The sequence below is a fragment of the Mirounga angustirostris genome, unplaced genomic scaffold, assembly GCF_029215605.1.
Source record: "Mirounga angustirostris isolate CCGP_5_RB_7025 unplaced genomic scaffold, mMirAng1.0.hap1 SCAF_5, whole genome shotgun sequence".
Lineage (NCBI taxonomy): Eukaryota > Metazoa > Chordata > Mammalia > Carnivora > Phocidae > Mirounga > Mirounga angustirostris.
This window is the reverse complement of record NW_026991713.1, coordinates 8,837,519-8,861,879: the sequence shown is the minus strand read 5'-3', so window position 1 is coordinate 8,861,879 and position 24,361 is coordinate 8,837,519. Positions and strand designations below refer to the sequence as shown.

The 24,361-nt window shown below is 38.4% G+C and overlaps 1 protein-coding gene across 1 annotated transcript in view; it reads right to left on the bottom strand.

Annotated features, from left to right (window-relative positions):
• The window catches only part of ENTHD1 (ENTH domain containing 1), a 104,271-nt gene that overhangs the window by 72,854 nt on the left and 7,056 nt on the right, over positions 1–24,361 (bottom strand). The window contains exon 2 of the mRNA XM_045872487.2: positions 13,501–13,743. Within this exon, the coding sequence (XP_045728443.2) occupies positions 13,501–13,743 (243 nt within the window). The remainder of the gene's footprint in view (positions 1–13,500; positions 13,744–24,361) is intronic.

Genomic DNA, 24,361 nt, shown 5'->3' with positions numbered 1-24,361 from the left:
GGTGGCCAAAGAAAGCATCCCCTGTTCCCCAAACGTGATAGCAATGAGTTGATAAGATTCTGAGATTTCTCATCACCATCCACATGTCTGGAACAAGGAGAACTGAGCGGACAATGCTTTTCTCACTCCTTATGACTGAGAAGAGGTGGAAATTGGTAAAGGGGAAAAAAAGAGGTGTACCAGAGTGAGTAAATACAGATGCTAACACTTTCACGGAAGTGAAAGCTACAGTTTCACAATGAATTGGGTGGATGATCTGAAGTTCAAGAGCATCTCCCCGCCCCAGGGCAGCAGGACACATTTCCCAGCTAGACAGGATGAGCAGGATCCTGTACAAAAGGCTCAGAGGACAGAGCAGCGTCCAGGTATTCTAAACGAGATCGCATATGGCCTCATGAAGGCTCCCATTCCTCACTGCTGCAGAAAAATGAATAAAATAAGAAACAGAACACAAACTGCAACTTGGTGAAGAAAACAAACCGGTCTCAGACATGGTGGGAAGAGTCAAGAAATCACTAAGTGTATCTGAGCCAGTAACTGCCGAATATGACCGTGCTATACCTGTATCACCTCCTTTACTTATGACAACTCTGTAATAGAAACTATATTATTCCCAATTTACAGAAGATAAAATTGGGGCACCAAAGGCTTGCATGTCCAAGGGCACACAGCCCACACAGTCTGAATCAGGATTCAAGTCCAGTCAGTAAGGTGCCAGGACCTAAGCGCTTAACCCTTACTCTTCACTGCCTTCAAAACACACTGCCTGGTGAGAGCTGTCTAAGCATCAGCAAGATGGAAAGAGACCCGGCAACTAAACACATTCCAGGGGGAAAATAGGAAAAGAGGAGGAGGAAGGGAGGGGGAAGCAAGAGAGAGAGGGGAAGATGGCATGCAAAAAATAGACTCCAAATGTACAAGAGAATGTACTTCAAGGAACAGAAGGATGTTCCTCACAATATGGCATTAGATGGTTTTGGAAGTTATTGTAAATTGCGTATTTTCATATATTTCATTTTAGAATTGTTGCTACTGTATATAACAATACAAGGTTGAGCATTTTTTAAAAAATGTTTCTTGGCCTTACATGTTTCCTCCTCTTTTTTTAGGAAATGCTTTCCATATCTCCTTCCTATTTTTCCATTGTGCTGTCCTTTTCTCCCTGATTTGCAGAAATTCTTTATATATTCTGGATAATCCTTTGTCACTTACATATGTTAGAAATTTTTCTCCTAGTTTGGGACTGTCTTCTTCACTTTTTATAGGGTGCTTTTTGACAGACAATTCTTAAATTTAATATAGTTTTAGAAGTTTTCTATTGCTGCCAAAAATTACAACAAACTTAGTGGCTTAAAACAATGCCCATTTATTATGCCATCATTCTATAGCTCAGCAGTCCAGGCAGGCTTGACCGGGTTCTCTGCTTTGGGTCTCACAAGGCCAAAATCAAAGTGTCAGCCAAGCTGGACTCTTCTCTGAAGACTCTGAGGAGCAATCCACTTCCAAGATCATTCAGGTTGTTGGCAGAATTTGGTTTCCTTGTGGTTGTAGGACTGAGGTTCCCGTTTCCTTGCTGGCTGGCAACCAGGGATCACTCAGCTTCTAGAAGCCACTTGTGTTCCTTATCACTCCATTTTCAAGCCAGTATGGGTGCATCAAATCCTTCTCAACTTGGAATCTGTGACTTCCTCTTCTGCTACCAGCTGGGGAAAACTCTGTTTTTTGTTTTTGTTTTGTTTTGTTTTTTTAAAGATTTTATTTATTTGACAAAGAGAGACACAGTGAGAGAGGGAACACAACCAGGGGGAGTGGGAGAGGGAGAAGCAGGCTTCCTGCAGAGCAGGGAGCCCGATGTGGGGCATGATCCCAGGACCCTGGGATCATGACCTGAGCTGAAGGCAGACGCTTAACGACGGAGCCACCCGGCGCCCCGAAAACTCTGTTTTTAAAGGGTGTGTGATTGGATTAAGCCCACCTGGATACTCCCTTTTTTTTTTTTTGAATGTTAAGTGACTTCATTAAAAAGTTTGTTTAATTGAAAATGACTACAAAATGGTAAGCATTTTACACCAGTAAACAAAGGATATCCATTATTTTTATATTTATTATTTATTTAAAATAAATCAATTAACATATAGTGTATTATTAGTTTCAGAGGCAGAATTTAGTGATTCATCAGTCCCATATTACACCAGTGCTCATTACATCAAGGGCCCTCCTAATACCCAACACCCAGTTACCCCATCCCCCACCCACCTCCCCTCCAGCAACCCTCAGTTTGTTTCTTATAGTTAAGAGTCTCTTATGGTTTGTCTCCCTCTCTGATTTTATCTTATTTTATTTTTCCTTCCCTTCCCCCCATGTTCATCTGTTTTGTTTCTTAAAATCCACATGAGTGAAATCATATGATACTTGTCTTTCTCTGACTGACTTATTTTGTTTAGCAAAATACCCTCTAGTTCCATCCACGTCGTTGCAAATGGCAAGATTTCATTCTTTTTGATGGCTGTTTTGACATATAATGTAACATAATCATGGGAGTGAGAACTCTTCCCATTCACAGGTAATGCCCACCTCTCAAAGGGGAGGGGATTACATAAAGACAAGGATCATCGGGACTTTTTCTCAGAATTCTCCCTACCACAAGAGTCAAACTTACAAATGCTTTTCTAATAGTTGGCACTTTTTTCAGTTATGTTTAAGAAATCCTGGGGTGCCTGGGTGGCTCAGTTGGTTAAGTGACTGCCTTCGGCTCAGGTCATGATCCTGGAGTCCCGGGATTGAGTCCCGCATCGGGCTCCCTGCTCGGCAGGGAGTCTGCTTCTCCCTCTGACCCTCCTCCCTCTCTTGCTCTTTGTCTCTCATTCTCTCTGTCTCAAATAAATAAATAAAATCTTTAAAAAAAAAAAAAGAAAGAAATCCTTCCCTATCCCAGCGAAAACAAGATTTCTCCTTTATTTTCTTCTAAACATTCTGACGTCTATTTTTCTCCTTTAAGTCTTTAATTCCTCTAGAATTTGTTTTTGTGCATATGAGGTAGAGACCTAATTTCACTTTTTTCAATATGAATAAATAATTGCCCCAGCATTATTTATGAAGGAACTCATCCTCTCCCCACTAATGTGGAACACCACTTCTGTCATATACACTAAGATAACCTAGTTGCACAGTCTGTTTGCTGGGCTCTACAGTTTGTTCCATTGGCCTAGGCACCTATCCCTCCATCCATACCACACTGTCGTGATGAATCTTGCTTTAGTCATGTCACCCAGAAAGGCAAGCCTTCCACCTTATTCTTTTTCAGGAATGTTTTGGATATTCTTGACCTTTTGATTCTTCCAGATAAATTTGGGATTCAGCCCATCAAATTCAATTTTTAAGATCCTTTTTGGATTTTGATTATAATTGCACTGAATCAGTGGTTCTCAACTGGGGGCAATTTTGGACCTCAGGAAACCTCTGACAATGTCTGCAGACAGTTTGGGTTCTCACAACAGGAACAGATGTGTACTAATAGCATCTGGTGGGTAGAGGCCAGGGATAATGCTAAATATCCTACACTTACAGGACAGCCCCCACAACAAAGAATTATCTGGCTTAAAATGTCAATATTACCAAGCTTGAGGAAAACCTCCACCAAATTTGTGCAATTTGGAGAGAATTGATATTTACATTTCTGAGTATTTCTATAAACAAACATGAATATCATTCTATTTATATAGGCCATCTTTAATATATTTCAGTTAAGTGTTATAATTTTCAGTGTACAGGTCTTGTACATCTTTTTTCAAAGATTTATCCATAAGTAGATAATGATTTTTTACTATTATAAATGGTATTTTTAAAAAATTATGTTTACTGTTTGGTGCTGATACATAAATATATAACTTGATTTACATATTTTGATCTTATAGCCAGCCATCTTGCTAAAACTCTATTTCTAATATGTCTGTAGATCCGTTCAAGTTTTCTATATGAAGATCCTATCATCTGCAAATACAATTTTATTCCATTTCTATATTTTTGCTTTTAATTTCTCTTACTTTATTGTGGTGGCTAGGGACAGTACAAAGCTGAACAGAAGCAAGGAGAATGGGAACATTTTTTTCTACCTGATTCTCAATGGAATACTTCCACATTTAAGTGTCTGAACATTTTAATTTACATTTTTAAAATTCAAACTTAATTGCATTTTTGCTAGAAAAAGTGGTCTGTGCAATATAGATTCTTTGAAATGTTAAGACTTTCTTTATAATATAATTATAAAATCCATATTTTAAAAAGATGTTTTATTTACTTGATCTATCAATAATTGAGAGAGAGATTTTAAAATCATTACTATAATGGGATATGTTTCAATTTCTTCCTGTAGTTCTACCATTTTTTGCTCTATATACTTTGAAGTTATTTTATTCAGTATACTCACATTTAGAAATGTTATGTCTTCCTGGGGATTTAAGCCTGTTATCACTGTCCTTAATAATGCTCTTGGCTTTAAATTCTACTTTATCTGATATTAATATAGCTACATCAGCTTTCTTTAGTATATGTCTGGTTTATCCTTTTCCACCCATTTGCTTTTAATCTTTATGTGAACTTATGTGTACAGTATATATCTGGGCTTCTTTTGCCCCAATCTGATAATCTCTGCCTTAAAATGAGTTTAATTCACTAATATTTATCATGATTATTAATATATTTGGACTTATTTCTATGATTTTTACCTTTTTTATTTCCATCCATCCCACTTTATCTATGCTTCTTGCTCTTTTTTTTTTAAGGTTTTATTTATTTATTTGACTGAGAGAGAGAGAGAGAGAGAACAAGCACACAAGGAGGGGAAGCAGCAGGCAGAGGGGGAGAGAGAAGCAACTTCCCTGCAGAGCAGGGAGCCTAATGCGGAGCTTGATCCCAGGACCCTGAGATCATGACCTGAGTCAAAGGCAGATGCTTAATCCACTGAGGCACCCAGGCGTCCCTATGCTTCTTGCTCTTTATAAACTTTTATTTTCTCATTCTATTTTTTCACTACTTTGGAATTTATGCACTCTACTTCTCTTCTTTTGGGGTTACACCTTTCAAGTTTATGATGCACATTTACTTTTAAAAGTTGAGGGTTGGGACACCTGGGTGGCTCAGTGGGTTATGCGTCTGCCTTTAGCTCAGGTCATGATCCCAGGGTCCTGGGATCGAGTCCAGCATGGGGCTCCTTGCTCAGTGAGAAGCCTGCTTCTCCCTCTGCCTGCCACTCCCCTGCTTGTGCTCTCTGTCTCTCTTACAAATAAATAAAATCTTTTTATTTTTTTTTTTTTATTTTTTTTTTTTTATTTTTTTTTTAAAGATTTTATTTATTTATTTGAGACAGAGAGAATGAGATACAGAGAGCATGAGAGGGAGGAGGGTCAGAGGGAGAAGCAGACTCCCTGCCGAGCAGGGAGCCCGATGCGGGACTCGATCCCAGGACTCCAGGATCATGACCCGAGCCGAAGGCAGTCGCTCAACCAACTGAGCCACCCAGGCGCCCAAATAAAATCTTTTTAAAAAATAAAAATAAAATAAAAGTTGAGGGTCAAATAATATCCTTACCCTTCTCTCAAAAAATATAAGGATCTTAGAACACTGAATTCTGTAGACTCACTTTCAACTTAAATACCATGGCTACCCACTACTTTAGTTGTTTTTCAAACTCAAAAGTAAGATTACTATTTTACACAGAAAGTGTTTATTTTATATACACGTTTATTACTTGTTAGTCACTCCCTCTTGCATTTCCAACCATTCTTCTGGAATAATTTTCCTTCTTTTTGAAGTATATCCTTTAATGAAGGTCTCTTGGTGGTAAGCTCTCAGGTTTTTATTTATCTGTAAGTGAAATATTTCACCCTTATCTCCGAATGACAGTTTTGCTGGGTACATAATCACAGGCTGTTATTTTCTCTAAGCACTTTGAAAATGCTGTATCACTGTCATCTGGCCTCCACTGTAGCTGAAGAGGAGAGGTCACTGGCAGGGTAACTGTCATTCTCCTGCAGATGTGTCCTGCATGTCTTAACACTGCTTTTGTGTTTTCCTTTTCCTTTGGACAGATCTTCTAGTTCACTAAACTAAGTTTTTGATTTCAAATTAAATTTTTGATTTCAATGGTTTTTCTCATTTCTGTAAGTGTCCATTTTTCAAATTCATATATGCATGCCTAATAATCCATTTTTCAAAAGATTTTATTTATTTATTTATTTGAGAGAGAGAGCAGAAGCAGGGAGAAGCCGAGGGAGAAGCAGACTCGCCGCTGAGCAGGGAGCCCAATGTGGGGCTCGATCCTAGGACCCCGGAATCATGACCTGAGTCAAAGGCAGACATTTCACCAACTGAGCCACCCAGGTTCCCCATAATCTTTTTTTTTTAAGTAAAACAGTTTTAATTTTTAGAGTTTGGTTTGGCCCAAGGAGCCAGGCGATGACAGATATAACTGACATTTGAATAGCTAGATTAATTTAGAGAAGGATAAATTCAGTTTTGACGCTTTTGCTTGTGTGTATGTCTTTTGAAGACTTTATTTTTCAGAGCAATTTTAGGTTTACAACAAAATTGAGAGGGAAGTACAGAGATTTTCCTTATACCCCTCTCTGACACATGCATCACCTCCCCATATCAACACTGTGCTTACACCCTTTATTTATTTAGATATTTAAATGCATATCTATTCTACATCATGTATCTGACCTTTCTACTACCTACAATCTTTGGGGGCTATTCATTTTTTCCTGGTTGGTAATATGGATTGCGAGCTCATTGCCTGACTTTAATTAGTGGGAATCCTAACTTGTGAATCCTAACTTGTGAACTGACCTTTTTTCTTCCAGAGAAAACTACCTTGAATCACTTCAGCCCCACCTGGAGTGTCTGGGTTCAGCACAGCAAACCCAGGCTTTCCTTCCCAATGCTCAAGTCAGGCCCCAAACCATTTTCTTAACTATTGACAAGTGCCGCTAAACAATTCAACTCCGACAGGCACCAGCTCCAAGTCACTCTGACTCTAGCTCACATGTCCTGTTCTTATTTTGTTGATTAAATTAAATTAATTAATTCAAATTTTTGGAAGGCAAGATCTTTGAAGACTTCCCCTGCCCCTAGTGAGGCCAGAAATGTCGTGATGGTTCATCATTTACAGCCTTTGGTTACTCTGCAATAAATGAGTTTCTTGGAGCCCCGAGTAAGTCTTATCACTAGAAGTAGACCCAAAATATCTTTTAGTAAAAAAAAAATGCATCCAGTACAATGCCATTTTTATAAAAATAAGTTCTCTCTAGTTATCCATTTTCTATATGTATATATGCACAGAAAGATGCCTGGAATTTACACTCATCTGACATGAATTATGGCTATTTCTGAATGATGAGATTGGAAATGATTGATTCTTTAGTGTTTTTGAGCCTGTATTGTTTTTACAAGAATAGAGCAATTTTTTTCTGAAACAAAATAAAAGAAGGAAAATAGGGGCACTTGGCTGGCTCAGTTGGTAAAGCCTGCGACTCTTGATCTCTTGATCTTGGGGTTGTGAGTTTGGGCCCCCCACTGAGTGTAGAGATTACTTAAAAATAAAAAAATAAAAATAAAAAAGAAGGAAAAGAACCAGACTGGAAGTGAATATTCTAAGATGTTAACGGTGGTTGGTTTAGGGTGATAGAGATTGAAGCTACTGTTATTTTGTTATTTTCTTTATTGTACATTTGTTTAAGTTGAAAAAATCACTGCTTGACATTCATCAGTGCAGATGTTTTAGTAGGAACTGCCATTTGTACCGTAAGCCCTGCTATCTAGACTCTGTGTGACACAGCAACCAAGTGTGACTCCACATTGACTCTGTTAGTACAAGGTTCACTGTAGGAAGTAACATCAACACTGGTGTTTGTGCTTATAAAAGCATGACAACTACTTTGAAGTTTTACTTTTGGTCCAACAGGAAACATACATGATTTTTACTACATTTAACCTAGACCAGAGTAATCCTTCTCTAATACAAGTAAAGTTCCATTGCAAAGAATAATATCACTAAAGAGCTCTTTATGGAAGATCGGATGACCAACAGAGGTAATGCTTTGCTGGTCTGGTTGTAAGCAATATCTCTGGTGATGGTTTTTACAATTATCACCTCCAAGGAAAGGGTGTGACACTGATGCTTACAGCTCAGAGAAGCCAAGTTGTAACTGTGCACATGTAGTTTTTGTGTATTTCTGCTCTCTTGGAGGTTATATCTAGTGATAGCTTTCAGTCTGTTTTTAAGAAAGGATGTTCAAGGGGCGCCTGGGTGGCTCAGTCGTTAGCGTCTGCCTTCGGCTCAGGTCACCATCCCAGGGTCCTGGGATTGGGCCCCACATCGGGCTCCCTGCTCAAGGGAAGCCTGCTTCTCCCTCTCCCCGTCCCCCTGCTTGTGTTCCCTCTTTTGCTGTGTCTTTCTCTGTCAAATAAATAAATAAAATATTTACAAATAAATAAATAAAGATGTTCAAAAAGTTTTGGTGAATGAGGCATCATGGAAATGAATTTGTAGTAAGAGTACATGTACATCAAACAACAATTATCATTCAATCCATCTCTTCCTTCAAACAATAAAATCACCTAAACAAAAATTTTCCAAGCCATCTACCACAATTAAAACTTCGGGGAAAACATTTAGGAATAGAAAAAAAAAGGAGTAGAGGTAGTAATGTGTGCATAACACCTTCTCCAAAGTACATTTTCCCTTGCTAATTTACCACAAAGAAGCTAGGCACAGCTGTTTCAGCTCTAGATCCTAAAGCCTGGGAATCACATTTCTAGCAATGCATTCAACTTTACATTTCAATATAACTAAATAATTTAGAGATGTCTTTAAATACCGCCTGATGGAAATGCACCTGCGTAATATCATCACTTGCCTCTCTAACTGAAATGTTAGCCGTTTTCAATTTCTCTTTCTTCTCCAATACATCATCTACTTACCCCATTTCTTCTCTATATTCTGTCTTTACACATTACCTTTCCCTCATTTCAATAACCCTAGAGCGAGATGCTGGATTGAAACAACGGTCTCTTACAGAGCTTCCCTCCAATTCGTATCACCTTCATTTCTACACAAAGCAATAAGAATTATCTTCCACCAACAGCTGTTTTCAGTAATAAGAAAGCTAAGTTCTGTGACTAAGCTAAACATCCCTTCTGTTCTCCGAGGCCTACAGTAGTTCCTAGCTGCTAGTGGTACTGAAGTGAAATCTCCAAATACTGCTCATTATGCCCTTTATTAACTCTCAATGACCTGTCTACAGTTTCCGACATATTCAAATTTATGTTTTCTATTCCATTTAGTCTGACAACCATGCATTAACATGATTAATTTGTTTCTTGTTTTCTTTACCATTACAGTAGGAACTATTTATTCTCCCATATATTTATTCTCTCCTTCCTTAACAATAGATACTCTAACTTTAATCAGGGCACAAGGCTGTCCAGGATAAAGCCTACATTTTTCAGCCTCTCTTGCAGCTAGGAGTGTCGAGTGACTAAGTGCTAAAGAATAATATGCAAGCCAACATGTTATGAGCAACTTCAATAAGTGTCTTTAAAGGGAATGAGTATTCATATTTTTTTTTTGACTTTATTTATTTATCTGAGAGAGAGAGAGCACAAGCAGAGGGAAGGGCAGAGGGAGAAGCAGACTCTCCACTGAGCAGGGAGCCCGACCCAGGGCTCGATCCTAGGATCCCAGGATCATGACCTGAGCTGAAGGCAGAGAGTTAACCGACTGGTACCCCTAGAATATTCATATTTTCAAGGTCTTCTTCCTACTGGCTAGAAGTCAGATGTGATGGCTGGAGCTCAAACAGCTATCTTGGATCATGAAGTGGAAGTTACATGATGAGTCTGGTGGAACGACAAGACAGAAAGACCCCTGGGTCCCTGACATCATGAAGAGCCATATCAGTCCTAGAATATCTAGTTCTGGATTATTTCTAGAAGAGAGAAAAAAATCCTGTTATGTTTAAGCTGTTAACATTTTTGTGGCCTCTTCTACCATCACTTCTGGGAACACCTAATTCTAATCGATGCACCTTTCTCCAAGTTTTCATTTGCTACTTCTGTCCCACTAAGAATGCTCCCCCAATTTATTTTCTTATCTCCCTCAGCAACCCCCCCCACACACCAAATTGTCATTTTTCTTTCTTCCTTTAAAATACAACTTCCGAGGGCACCTGGGTGGCTCAGTTGTGAAGCATCTGCCTTCAGCTCAGGTCATGATCCCAGGGTCCTGGGATCAAGCCCCGCATCAGGCTCCCTGCTCTGCTGGAAACCTGCTTCTCCCTCTCCCACTCCCCCTGCTTGTGTTCCCTCTCTCACTGTGTCTCTCTCTGTCAAATAAATAAATAAATAAATAAAATAAAAAATCTTAAAAAAAAAAAAACAGCTTCTGGGGTGCCTGGGTGGCTTAGTCGGCTAAGCACCCAACTCTTGGTTTCAGCTCAGGTCATGATCTCATGGGTTGTGAGATCTAGCCCCATGTTGGGCTCCATGCTCAGCAGGGAGTCTGCTTGAAGATTCTTTCCCTCTGTCCCTCCCCCTCTGTGCGCACACGCTCTCTCTCTCAAATAAATAAATCTTTGAAAATAAAAAAAAAAAAAAAAAAAAATACAGCTTCAGATTCAATGCCTACATGGAAACGGTTAGTATTGCTAAGCTTAATACAATTACTCTTTTTTGAACGCACACACATCTATATAGCTAGTATGCATATGTGTATATATACATAGTGATGGATAAACGAAGTTTTTATTTTATTTAAATAAAAATATTTAAAAATATTTTAAAATTTTATTATGTTATGTTAGTCACCATACATTACATCATTAGTTCTTGATGTAGTGTTCTATGGTTCACTGTTTGCGTATAACACTCAGTGCTCCATGCAATATGTGCCCTCCTTAATACTCATCACCGGGCTAAGCCAACCCCCCATCCCCCTCCTTCTAAAAGCCTTAGTTTGTTTCTCAGAGTCCATAGTCTCTCATGGTTCGTCTCCCCCTCTGATTTCCCTCCCTTCATTTTTCCCTTCCTACTATCTTCTTCTTCTTCTTTTTTTTAACATATAATGTATTATTTGTTTCAGAGGTACAGGTCTGTGATTCATCAGTCTTACACAATTCACAGCGCTCACCATAGCACATGTCCTCCCCAGTGTCCATCACTCAGCAACCCCCCATCTCTGCCACCCCCCCACCACTCCAGCAACCCTCAGTTTGTTTCCTAAGATTAAGAGTTTCTTACGGTTTGTCTCCCTCTCCAGTCGAAGTTTTAAAATAATTTAACAGATTTTTAACAAATTTACTAAGTTTTTACACCCAAACATTCACTATTCACTTTCAAATAGTACTCTTACTACAAATTCATTTTGATGACTCTATCATTCACCAAAACTCCTTTTGAACATCTTTTTTTTTTTTAAACAGGCTGAAAGCCATCACCAGATATAACTTCCAAGAGAGCAGAAATACACCCAATTTGGTTACCAGTCCTGGAACAGTGTCTGGCATTTAGTAAGTAGTCAATACATGTTTAGTGATATGAAAAAAAAATTGTAGCAAAACTTCATTTGAAGGTAGACTGACTTTTTAAAAATAGTTAAAAGTCATTCCAAGCTCAGTTTAGTGAATAAGATGTGTCATAAAGCTAGCAAATATCATTTGGGGTTAAAAAAAAAAAAAGCAGTGACTATAAAGCAATAAACTTGATTTCCTTATATGAATCATAAAAATGGCTCAGGGCTGGGCTACTTCTTTGGCAATTTAAAGATTCATTTCCTAAGCTTACAGGTAAGTAAGCCAAGCTCCCTCCAGTTTGCACCTGGAGTTTCCTTTGCCTGGAACATCCCAGATATACATGGATTGTCCCCTCATTTCATTTGGGTCTCTGTCTAAATTTCTACCTCCTCCAAAAGGCTTTCCCTCACTCCCTGACCTAAAGTAAAGCCATCCTTGTCACTCTCTGTCCCCTAATACTGCTTTCTTTTTATTTATAGAACTTGTTCCTAACATAATATTTTATATCTATTTTGTTTATGTGTGGTTAGTAGCCGTCTCTGTCACTAGAATATTTGCTCCATGATGAAAGGGACTATGTTTTCCTCACTGCTATAGCTCCAAATTTCTGCTCGATATCTAGATTTCAAATAAATTCCATAAATATAAGTTTACAATGAAAGAGAAAGGAAGAGAGAAAAGCAGTGGAGGGAGAACAAGAAAGGCAACAGAGAAGTAGCAAAAGGAGTGAAGAAACTCTGGGTGAATTATAATTGGTGATTTTACTCCGTATAACACAAGCTGTGTTAGTTTGAACTGAAAGCTCCCATGAGAAAATTTCGGAATGGATCTCTTACCACTCCTGGTTTATTTCAAAATAAAATGGCTACCCTAAAGAAAGAGGTTTCACTACTTTTAGAAGCATATAGATGGCATTTGCTGTCTTTTACTGTCTTTCCATCTCTCCAGTCCACACAAGCACAAACTGAGTGAACATTTGAGAACTCCTGACTGAGTCAGAGAAGTACTTCAGTGATTTTTAGCAGGATTGCTCCATGTTGGTATTACTATTAACATTCTTAATTTCCATACTTAACTGACATTTGGAACATTTGTTCATACTGAATACCTGCAGTTCTTTCAGGATCTTGCTTAATAGAGTTACATGATAAAGCTAGGAGACAAGCCTCTGAAAATACTTTTAACTCTATGTTACTCCTGCTGTGTCCCTCACTTACAGCACCTGAAGTTTAGTTCCTTTCAAGGAACAGTGAGTCAAGTCACATTTCTTTAATGTTTTTTGCTTCCTCAAACTGGCCATTCCTTATACAAAACTTATCAACAGGGTTTGTACTGGAGAAGACAGAGCACAATGGCATTCTTTTATATTTTAGCAAATTTAGTAGAAAAGATAATCGCATTTTCCTACTGACTTCTATAACATTACAAAAAAATCCCTTTTCTAAAAAAACGTTCAGTTCATATTTAAAATTTTAAGCAAAGGAAAGAGTTATAAAATACGAGGCACTGTCGTCCTGTAGGAGTTTTAGAGACTTTCAGAATTCTGAGGCACATTTAAGAAAATGTTAATTTCTTGATTGGTAGGATCAAACAGCACAAAATGCACAGATACCCAGACCTTGAGTCTCACATTCCAGTTATGATTAAAATCTTAAAATGAATTATGATGCCAAATAAGTAGTCACTACTTTAATACCATTTAAGCTCAAAAATCCCATTTTATTTGAAACCCAGATAAACTGCATTCAGAAAATAGTCATAAAATTTTCTACTATTATTCTTCATCTTTGTTTTATACAGTACAATGTCTAACATAGTAATAGGAGTACTCATACAGTATTAATATTTCAGTACTAAAACCTAACGTTTTATATTTTTTAATTGTTCTTAAATGATACCTACTACACTGTAGGACAGTGTTCATTATACGTACTTTTATTACGTAGCCTTGCAACCTTGAGAAGCTTACGTTTCTTCTCTGAAGCAGGAGTTTCTGGTGTGTGGGCAGAAGCACATGCTGTTGGTGAGTTAGCTGTACCAGGTAATCTTTTAGGAAATGTCATAGAGTAGGAGGTGCGCCGTCTTGTCCGACATGCTACTTCCCTCTCTCTATGCAGCAACTGTTCATCCATCAGCAATGTTATGACTTGCTTAGACTTTTCCCGGATATAATAACCTGAAAAATACATTGAATTTGCATAGGTAAGAAAATATTCATTGAGGTTACAATTAATTTTTATTCTAAAGAAAATTAGGGAAAAAAATGTAAGCAATGTAGCAAAGCAAAAAAAATCTGTAGCAAATGTACAGGGAAAACTAAGTTTCATTGGAATTGTCAGTAAGTACTCCGTTTCTTACACTTTAAGAAGAAAATAAATGTATGATGAAATCATATCACATATTGACATGAAAGTTTTCACTTTAAATATGCTATTTCCTTTTAAAAGCAATATATACTCTGCAATAAATCAAACAATACAGTCATAAAAGAGAAATGAGTTAGATCTAGATATATTACCATGACATATAGCTAAAGATTTAAAGTAATATGCATGGTATGATTCAAATTGGTAAAGCACAGAGGAAAATCAATCATTGTGTATGTATAGGAGAGAGAAGTTGATAGAGAAGTACATGGGTGGGTGGATGGATGGATGGATGGATGGGCAGGCAGACGACCAGCTGGGTCCCCACATGTTAATATCTGCTACCTTAAAGGAGTACAATTGGGGTGGGGCAAGAGTAGGGAGGGCAATTAGATTTTCTTTGACATAACATCTTATCAAAACAACTTGGTGCCATTAATAGAGTGCCAGAGCACAGTCTAAGACCAGACCTACGACAATGCTGTCCTTAACCATCTGTGTGACTCTGGTATGTTAGGCGGTCTGTCTGTGCTTGAGTTTTCTATGTGAAAACCAGTAGAAGCGTATCTGTTCAGTGTAATTCACAGATATAAAAGTATACTCACTCCAGTATATAGTATTATTGTTACTATTCTCAATCCCCTCCCATGAAAAATGATGAAGGAAAACCACTTCCCTCTCCACATCTTCAGACCAACTCATATTATAACATCTCATGTTTTCCCAAGTCTTCTTGCAGAAGTGAAATGAAAAGTCCCTAAAGATCCACTACTATGTTCATTTTGGGCTCTAAGCGTGATGAATTGAAATGTTAATACATCCAACTATAACTTACTAGCAGTGGAAGTAATGAGAAATGGTTAAATGCAGGGTGCATTTAGACAAAAGAGGCCAACCTGTTCTCTGCCAGTCATTTCATTAAGGACTGCTATGGACAGTGGCAGAGACCTTTGCTCAAGTTGCCGTCTTTCCCAAGATTATTTTATCTACTCTTAATCTCATTTTTTAGTCACTTACTCCTTCCAAACTTCTTTTATAACAGCTGTGAACTGTATCATTCTTGATACCTTCAATTTCCTATGAGTTAATTTGTAGTCCATAAACAAAAAATCCCGCAGTGTTTTGGGTTACCACTCAGTGTCGCCTGATAGAAGCCTGCTGGGACTGTCAGCCCTTGGGGACAACGTGCCAGACACGACTTTTTCCCTGGAAAACTGCCGTAGCTTGGTTTGGGGAAGGGGTGAAAAACTTGTTTTTCCATTTCTAACTTCACAAAAACTCATCTCCTTCTGCTTCCTCTCTCTCCCTCTACCCTAGCCACTCTGACTGCCTTCTTCTGTAATCACACCAGGCTCTGTGTCTCCTTCAAGCTGTGTGCTAGCTGTTGCTTCCTCCAGGGACTCTGCATGGTTAGGTCCCTAATTCATTCAAGTCTCTACTCAAATGTCACCTCCTCAGAGAAGCCTTCCTTCTGCCCACCCTCTCTAAAATAGCCCCATTCCCATCACTCTCTATTCTCTTACCTACATGTGTATGTGTATATATAAATGTATATTTTTGTGTATATTTATTTGTATATATACATAATAATATATAATAATATTTTTATATACATTTGTTTATTTGTTTACTGTTTATTTCCTCACCTACAAGTTCCATGAGGGCAGAGAACCTCATTCACCCAGTATCTCCAGTGTCCGGAAGAATGATTGGCACATAGGAGATACTCAATAAATCTTTACTGTGTAAATGAATTGATAAAGGAGTAAATTACCAAAAGTCTCCATTTTCTCCTTGACATAGTGCAAATGGAACCAGATGGATGAAAGATACTGAATACCAATTTACAATGTAGCTGCCTGAGAAAGTTGCCTGGCCTGAAAGAGTTTCTTGCAACACCCTAATTACAAAAGGTCAGAACTAGAAATTATGGGACAGATGTGGATTATTTCACTTGGAGTCTGCATGAATTGGTGGGACTTGAAAGCAGCTACAAAAGCTCAAAGGTCCAAGCAGGTACATCAAGCAGAAAGCCACAATGACAAAGCACTTCTCCCTGAAACATCAGGGCTCCTCCCTGAGGGAGCAGGTTGACAGATGGGGAAGGTCAAGCCACAGTGGTTTACTTCTCACTCCAGGTTGTGCACAGCCCTGGCTACCTCCCCACCACCCTCGAGATGCTGGAGAGTAGAAACCTGGCTGTTCTAAAGCATCGAAGTTGAAAGTGAAAAAAAAATCCAAGAACCCAATAAACATACTTCAAGGATGAGTTAAATAATAACAATAGTACTAACAAGATGGCATCTCCTCCTTACTAAAGCAGACTTGTACTGGAATAGAACACATGTAGGAAGTAACCCTTTGTGTCTGGAAGAGAGAAAGAAAAAGGGGGGGGGGGAAGAAGGTGGGAGGGAGAGGGAGAAAGACAGGCAAAGGGAGGGAGAAAACATGGATTCTCTGAAATGAGAAATCAAACTATGAAACAGATCAATACCCAAAGATATATCAAGACGTAAAGCTTGTCATTGAGGTGAAGGGTAAAGTAAAAATAAAGCTATATTCTGTTTTAATTAGGAATCTTTGGGTTTTAAGTGACAGAAACTCAAATGGAACTGGCCATGGGAAAACCAGGGGTTGTGAAACTGGGCCTCAAGTACAAAAGAGGCAGAGACTGGAGAACTACCAGGACTCCTTTTCCCTCTCCCAGCCCTCTTTCCTTTGTGTAATACCTTCATTTTCTCCTCCTGCAGACTGGCTTCCTCCATCTGACTGTGGACATGGCCACAGACAGCTCATGCCTCACACTCTGCCACCTGAGAAGCCTCCCTCTTCCTTCATTCAAATTGGAAAAATCCAGGAGAATGACTTGGCTTGGCCCAGCTTGAAAGTCACATGCCCATCCCCTTGGCCTGAGGGTGGTATGCTCCATCAGCAATCCCCATCAGAAAGGCCCAGTGGAGGGGAGAGTCAACAGGATAAAAAAATGAACAAACAGAAAGCCAACTTGCAGAGGCATCCCAAACTCAGACAAAGGACAAGGACATACAAATCACCAGAGCAACTATGTGCCAGACCAATACCCAAGATACTCACTTATTCACTCAGGCAGTCATTTGATCACTTCTTGAACACGTGAGTCAGGAATTGTTCTAGAAGCACAAGTGAGGAAAAAATAGACGAGATTCCCAAGACAAGATAATTTCAGAAAAATAAATGCTCTGAAGGAAATAAAGAACAGTGAGGTGCTAAACATCAAGTTGTGGTGCAGTGAAGAAAAGTCGTATCACCTGCATCTTGAACAGCAAGAAAAAGCCAGCCCTGCAGACATCCAGGCAGAGGGAATAGCTTGGACTTCACTTCTTCAGGAAGCCTCCTGTTGAGAGAGAGCAAGCCCCTCCCAGCTCGGCCTGCACATACGTGCTCAGGCCTGGTTTCCACACTCAGGCACCTGCACTTGTCTCTTACAGAACTTCCACAGCTTGTAATTGCTTATTGATTTGATAAGTGTCTTTTTCCTCCATTACAGCATAACATCCATGAAGGCCAGAATTATACCTGTTTGCTTAAGAGTTACTTCAGAAATATCTGTTAAATAAATGAAGGAACATGCTGAGGAAAAATGTCCCAAATGCAGGGGAGGAGTGTCTGTAAATGCACAAATGAGCATCATGTAAAGGGATCTGGAAATACGGTAAATTCAAAAATGTTGGGCAATGAGATGCGCCAGCAGCAAAGACACACACCAGACTTCTAGAAAAACATGTATCAGGCTTGAAACTGTGGTCATAAAATATCTAACACCCCTCCCTCCATACCTGACCCACTAACCAATCAAAATTTCTTCTTCTTCTTCTATTCCTTTCTCAATGAATTTTATCTCCATTCTAAGCCCGAAATATGAACATTCACCTCCCCACACTCAGTACCCCATGTCTACTGATGGTACCAACTAAGTATCTTCTAACACATCCTCTCTTCTCTATCTCCCTTAATTCAGGCCCTGCTCATATCTTGCCTGTGGAGTTCTGAATTATTTACTTATCTCGAGTCTCCTTTACCCTCTACCCTCCACAATGTCTCTGAAGGTGAGAGTGAGTGTGGGCGTAGGGAGGGAGGGGAGAAGTATCCCCAACAGTGTTATTTTCAAGTTAAAAAAAAAAAACCTTCAGTCAAGCTGGCACAGTAAGTTCATGCTTCAAAGTACCCCTCTGCTCTGCTCCAAATACACAGCAATAATAGACATTGCCAGTCTCAAAAACAAGATAAAAACCTCCACAAACCAGAAATGTATGAGAAATGAAAAGGTGATGAGCAGGGCTGAAGCCCCAGGGCTGCTGGGCTCTTGATCTGGCAGCCAGGAGCTCAGCTCCTCAGGTGTTAGGGAGCCAGAGCTGGTCTCACTCTTTGATGTTAGGGGGTATCCATGTTTGTGAGAAAAGGCTGAAAAGAAAAAGAAGGGAAAAAACCAGCTGCTAATTGCTTCCTGGGCTGTCACATATTTGTAGCTGTGGGTCCGGAAGCCAGAAGACAGGTGTGCAGGCTTAAACCGAGCCATCCCCGCCTCAGTGACTGCATCTAAGACACTCTGGTTCTATCACAGGGCATGAGCCCTGAGATGCCTTTGTAAGGGCTGTACGGGAGCCTCTAAGGACCTGGCTGGCAAGAACTGAAAACCAACATAAAAGGGTGAACATAGATGATGGAGGAAGAATCTCCCAGTCAAAACAAGATAGAAAACTAACATTCCAAAATAGTTTTTTTTTTAAATCTAATGCTTAAGAAAGATGGCTGATAAAAGCAGCAATCAAAACACTATTTCACTCTAAATGAAATCAATGTTCTGTAGGATTCTGTAAGATCTTCTATAAATCAATATTCTATATTGTTAGATTTTAAAATTGTAAATGAAGATTTTTATTCTTATGTATTTATACATTTATTTGTGTATTTATTTATTTATTTGAGAGAGAAAGATCATGCATGCATGAAGCGGGGGTGGGGGGGTGGGGGGGCAGAGGGAGAAGGAGAGACAAAATCCCAAGCAGGCACCACGCGGAGCATGAGCCCGATGTGGCGCTTGATCTCAGGACCCTGAAATCATAACCTGAGCTGAAATCAAGAGTCATACGCTTAACCACCTGAGCCACCCAGCCGCTCCCTAAACAAAGATTTTTAAGTAAATGCGATTGAGAGAGATTAATATAGGAATCATATCCACAACAAGAAATATGAGATTATGAAACAAAACAAAAATAGGCAGAAATGAAATAAAAATAGATGGATATGAAAAGAGCCAATTAAAAATCCTAGAAATGAAAACTATAGTCAGTGGGATTAAAAAGAAAAAACCCTCCACATCCAAGATAAACTCCAGAATTTAACAGTTGGAGAGATAATCGAAGAATAGTTGGTAGTTGAAGAATAGTATTAAGGAATTCTTCCAAAATACAACGCAGAGAGGCAACAAGATTAAAAAGATTAATTAAAAGTCATAAAGGACAGATGGCAAGGCCCAGTATTCACTTAGAAGAAGTTTCAAAAGAAGAAAATTATGGTAATCACAAAAAAGCAATATTCAGAGCAAAAGGGGCTGGAAATTTTACAGAAAAGACATGAATCCTCACATCAAAAATGATCTCCAAAGACTAAACAGGACAAATAAAAATAAACCTATATGTAGAAACACTGTAGAAAAACAGAAGAACATTTAGGATAATGAGAAGCTCTTAAAACCTACCAATGGAAAAAAAAATTAAAAAGTTTCCAAGCCCACCTTCAGACCTACAGTACCCACTAATCAGCTGTTCAGTCAGCAAACATTTATTCGGCATCTCCACCAAACCGGGTGAAGAAACAGAGATACCAGTAAAGTAACTTCCGCTCTCTAAACCCTGCAGTCCAGTGAAGGAGACTGACAGGTACTTGGGTCATACAGCAGCATGCTTCAACAGATGCGTGGGCAAGGTGCATCGGAGGAGCGGAAACTGCGGAAACAGGGCAAAGTCCTTCCAGTGAATGGTTGCACTGAGCGTTATTTGGACATGAACATACACTGCAGGAAGTAAAAGTAATAAAAGTAAAAATACGCCAAGGATTAATAGTATTAGTCAATACTGACTGATGACTTACTAGGTGTCTGACTTTCAGACATTATCTCCGGTCCTCACTAAGTCCATTTTGCAGATGAGAAAAGTAAGTTTAGGGGAAGTAAAAAACTTTCCCAAAGTCATAAAGGTAATAATAAGCTAGAAGGTAGAGACTAGCTCTATAGAAAGACCACAATACAGACTTTAATTTCTTTGACTGAATTTAGCATACAAATGTAAGCTTTTTTATTTGATGAGAACCTCGAGAAGAGAGTGATTGTGTTGACATAGCACCAAAGTGCTAAACTGGTTATTCTCCCTTGTTTGTTTACTGTACTTTGCTGTCCACGTGTGTACAATATGTAAAGAGAAACGTGGGAAGACTGGCTGGACTAGCATATTTAAGTTTAAATAGATTCATGGTTTGTTTCTTGCTGTTGTGATGACCAACGACTATATTTGTTCAAAGGAGCAAAAGGTGATCCAAAATACTCAACTGTTTTAGGTATAAAGGTTTTGTTTGAACTCACAGTAATATAACTTTTAAGTAACTTTCAACAATAACAGAACAGGCTTATGATGACCCAAAGCCTGGGTGTTTGTTTAAAGGAAATTCATTTGTTCATCAAAACTATAAGAATGTTTGTTACAGGAAATGACATTTGTTCAGTGGCCTTGTGTTAATTAACCCACCTCTCTGAAAATGAGCACATCTACCTCGCACTAATGAATCCACCCACCACCATTCATCGGGGTGGGGGGGGGTCTGTTAAAGAATTCCGACTACTGCCATAGAGAGAAAATCAAGTCTGATGCACTGGGAAGCTAGATTCTTCCCACAGTGCTTAGCCACTACCCCGCACGCCTGGGAACTGCCTGCCTCACACCACCCCCCCGCCCCCCCATATTCTGTTCCTCCTGTACAAGAAGGAATACCCTCAGATTTCAGTTATTCAGCTTTTAGTGTCTTAACACAGCTAACCAAAATCTAAAGCAACTCTTTTACACTTTTAAATATTTTCTTTTTCTTGAACTCACTCTTTCCAGATATCTTGGCTCTGTTTAATTTATTATAGTCACCTTGAAAGGGAAATTCCAATCATTCTCTTTTTCTCCTACTTGCCCACTTTCCCTCTTTCTCTAAACCCTTTCAGGGCCCAAATTCCTAGTGTTTCCTCCCCTTCTGTGAGAACCTGCACTCAAAAAACAACCTCCTGCTCCTCAAAATATATGTAAATATATAAATGTATATTATATTGTAAATGTAAATATATAAATATATAAATGAATCACATCTTCCAGAGTCTTTGCTTTTTACATTTTGGTTTATATCTCTTAACTCTGGCTTACAAGGCTTACTTCCTACTCTAAGACATTCAGACTTCAGTGAGCAAATGGGTAGGGCCAATCCTGGAGGCAGAGAGGTAGGCTGTGCAAAATCAGCCATGGATATAAGTGTGAAGCATCTAATTCCCCAAATTAGATGACCGATAATGATGGTGGAAAACTAAAATGGCAGTAATGTCACCAGTGCGTACTAAGTTACTTCTAGTAAAACTGCTTAACATAACCTTTTTTAATACAGATTTTATTTACTTTATTTGAGAGAGAGAGCGTGAGCAAGAGAGAGAGAAGGAGCAGGGGGGAGAGGGAGAAGCAGACTCCCCACTGAACAGGGAGCCCGATGTGGGACTCGATCCCAGGACCCTGGGATCATGACCTGAGCCAAAGGCAGTCACTTAACCGACTGAGCCACCCAGGCGCCTGAAAATTTGTACCTTTTAAAAAAAAATCTACTTTTAATTTAAATATGAGTGTATGTACATATAAAATGGCCCATTTAAACAAAATTAACTGCAATCTCATGACTTACCTAATTGAGAATAAAGTAGTACATAAATCTATAATGCACACATTTCCAAGAACCTAAATTGGTTTTATAAAAAGAATACCATAATTTGTATAAATAAATAATTTGATGGTATGAAACATTCAACTGGGTATTTTTCAGACAATTTTAATTAAGTTCACTCTAGTAGTTCAGTGAAACTTTGTTAGGATATTTTTAAAAACTCAATTAGGAGAGGCTGTGTAGCATAATAATAGAATAGGACTAAACAGTATTAAGATATATGAGCTTTAATCATGTTCAGTCATCAATTAGCTGTGCAACCTTACCTAAATAATTTAATCTATCTGAGCGTTAGCTCCTCATCTCTGTAAGAGAGATAACACATATCTTTCCTTCCTCTAAGATGTTGTAAGGCTCAAATGAGATAACAAACATGAAAATGCTCTATTATTAAAATCTAATAACTCAAACAACTAGATACCTCATGGAAAAGAATGAACTTTACTTCTACCTCACAATATACACAAAAGTTAATTCTAGATCAATCATAGACCTAGCTAAAACTGTAAGATGTCTGGAAGAAAACATAAGAGAATTCCTTCATGGCCTCGGGGTAGGCAAGTTTCTCAGACAAGATACAAAAGGGTTCAGCCATAAAGGGAAAAAACACACTGCATTTCATCAAAAGACATTTAGAAAGTGAAAGACAAGCCACAAACTTGGAGAAAATACTTGTAATCCATGTATCTGACAAAGGACTCATATCCAAAATGTATAAAGAAACCTTATGAATTAAATCAAAAATAAGCAAAAAAAAATTGATAATAGGCAAAACACTTGAATAGGGAAAAGATGTTCATATGTCCACAAATCATACAAAAAGATGCTCAACAACTCTTCAGGGAAATTGAGATTGAAACAACACTATATACCCATCAGATTGGTAAAATAAAAAAAGAATAACAGTATTTAAGTACTAACAAGGATGTGGAGCAACCAAACTCTCAAACACTGCTGGTGGAAGTACAAAATGGTAAAAACCACTTTAGAAGAATGAATATACACCTGCTCTATGACCCAGAAATGCCACTCCTAAGCGTATGCCCAACAGAACTGAGTATGTATGGCCACAAAAAGACTTACATAAGAATGTTCATAATAGCTTTATTCATATAGCCAAGAACTATACACACACCAAATGCCCATCAACAGAAGATGGGCAAACAAACTGTGAGATGTTCATATAATGGAATAGGACTCACCAATAAATAGGAATGATACTACTGATATATGCAACAACATACATGAGTCTCAAAATCATTCATTAGTGGAGATAAAGGAGCCAGAGGCAAAAGAATACATATGTTTCCATCTGTGTGAATTTCAAGAACAAACACAACTAATTTATGCAGCAGAAGAAATTAAAATAGCAGTTGCCTCTGGGAAGGAGGGAGAATTGACTAGAAAGGGGGATAAAGGAACTTTCTGGGATGATGGAGATGTTCTTTATCTTGATATGGGTGATTGGTTATACTTACCAACATTCATCAAATTGTACACTTAATATCTGCGCATTTTATAGTATATAAACTATATCTCAATAAAGCACTGTTAACATTAAAAATCTATTTTAAAAAGTAATTTATAGTAAAGAGATGGAAATTTTATGGTTAAAGGAGTCAACTTTGACATTTATATTTTTTATATTCCTAAAAGAAAGTCAATTGCTATAAATCCACTAAAAGTATAAAAGTATTAAGGTATTAGTCATCCATTCATCTAATATCTATTGAGTAATCCTACTCCCAGGCAATGTAGTAAGTGCTAGGGATAATGTTCTTGCCCTTTAGAAATTCAGTTTTGCAAGAGATATAGGCATGTATATGAATGTGTTCTGACAGATGCTGTGCACATAAGGGAGAGAATGTCAAAGAGATTCGGGACTATCAGTTGGAGACCCTGAATCACCTGTAGGAACATGGCACCCTTTCTGATGAGTTTGAGTCTAATTTGTAATGGGCCCTAAAACTGAGATAAAAGAAACGGGCCCAGCCATGCCAACTGCATCTAGCTATTTGTCCAAGACCACAAAATTAGTTAGATTTGAGTGAAGGGTATTTTAAGCCATGATTGCTGCAAGTAAAGAGTATTAAGTATACATTTCTTGTACCATCTTTGGCCTAAAATAACTCTGAAACAGATGAAAAAAAGGATAAACTTCTCAGTTCCTGTCCCAGATTAATGAACACAACTAGTTCAGTTCTCAGGTCCTTCCTATGTGCTCCGTTGACAGCATGCAGAAGAGAGAACAGCATGAGCAGGATGGGGATAACATCATTCATTCATTCAATCATTCATTCAACAATACAGTATTAAGAACATGGATTCTAGAGTCAAAACGTCTAGTTAATAATCTTGGCTCTGCCACTAACTAACTGTGTGAACTAGCTCTTCAACCTCTTTGTATCTTACTTTCCTCATCAGTAAAAT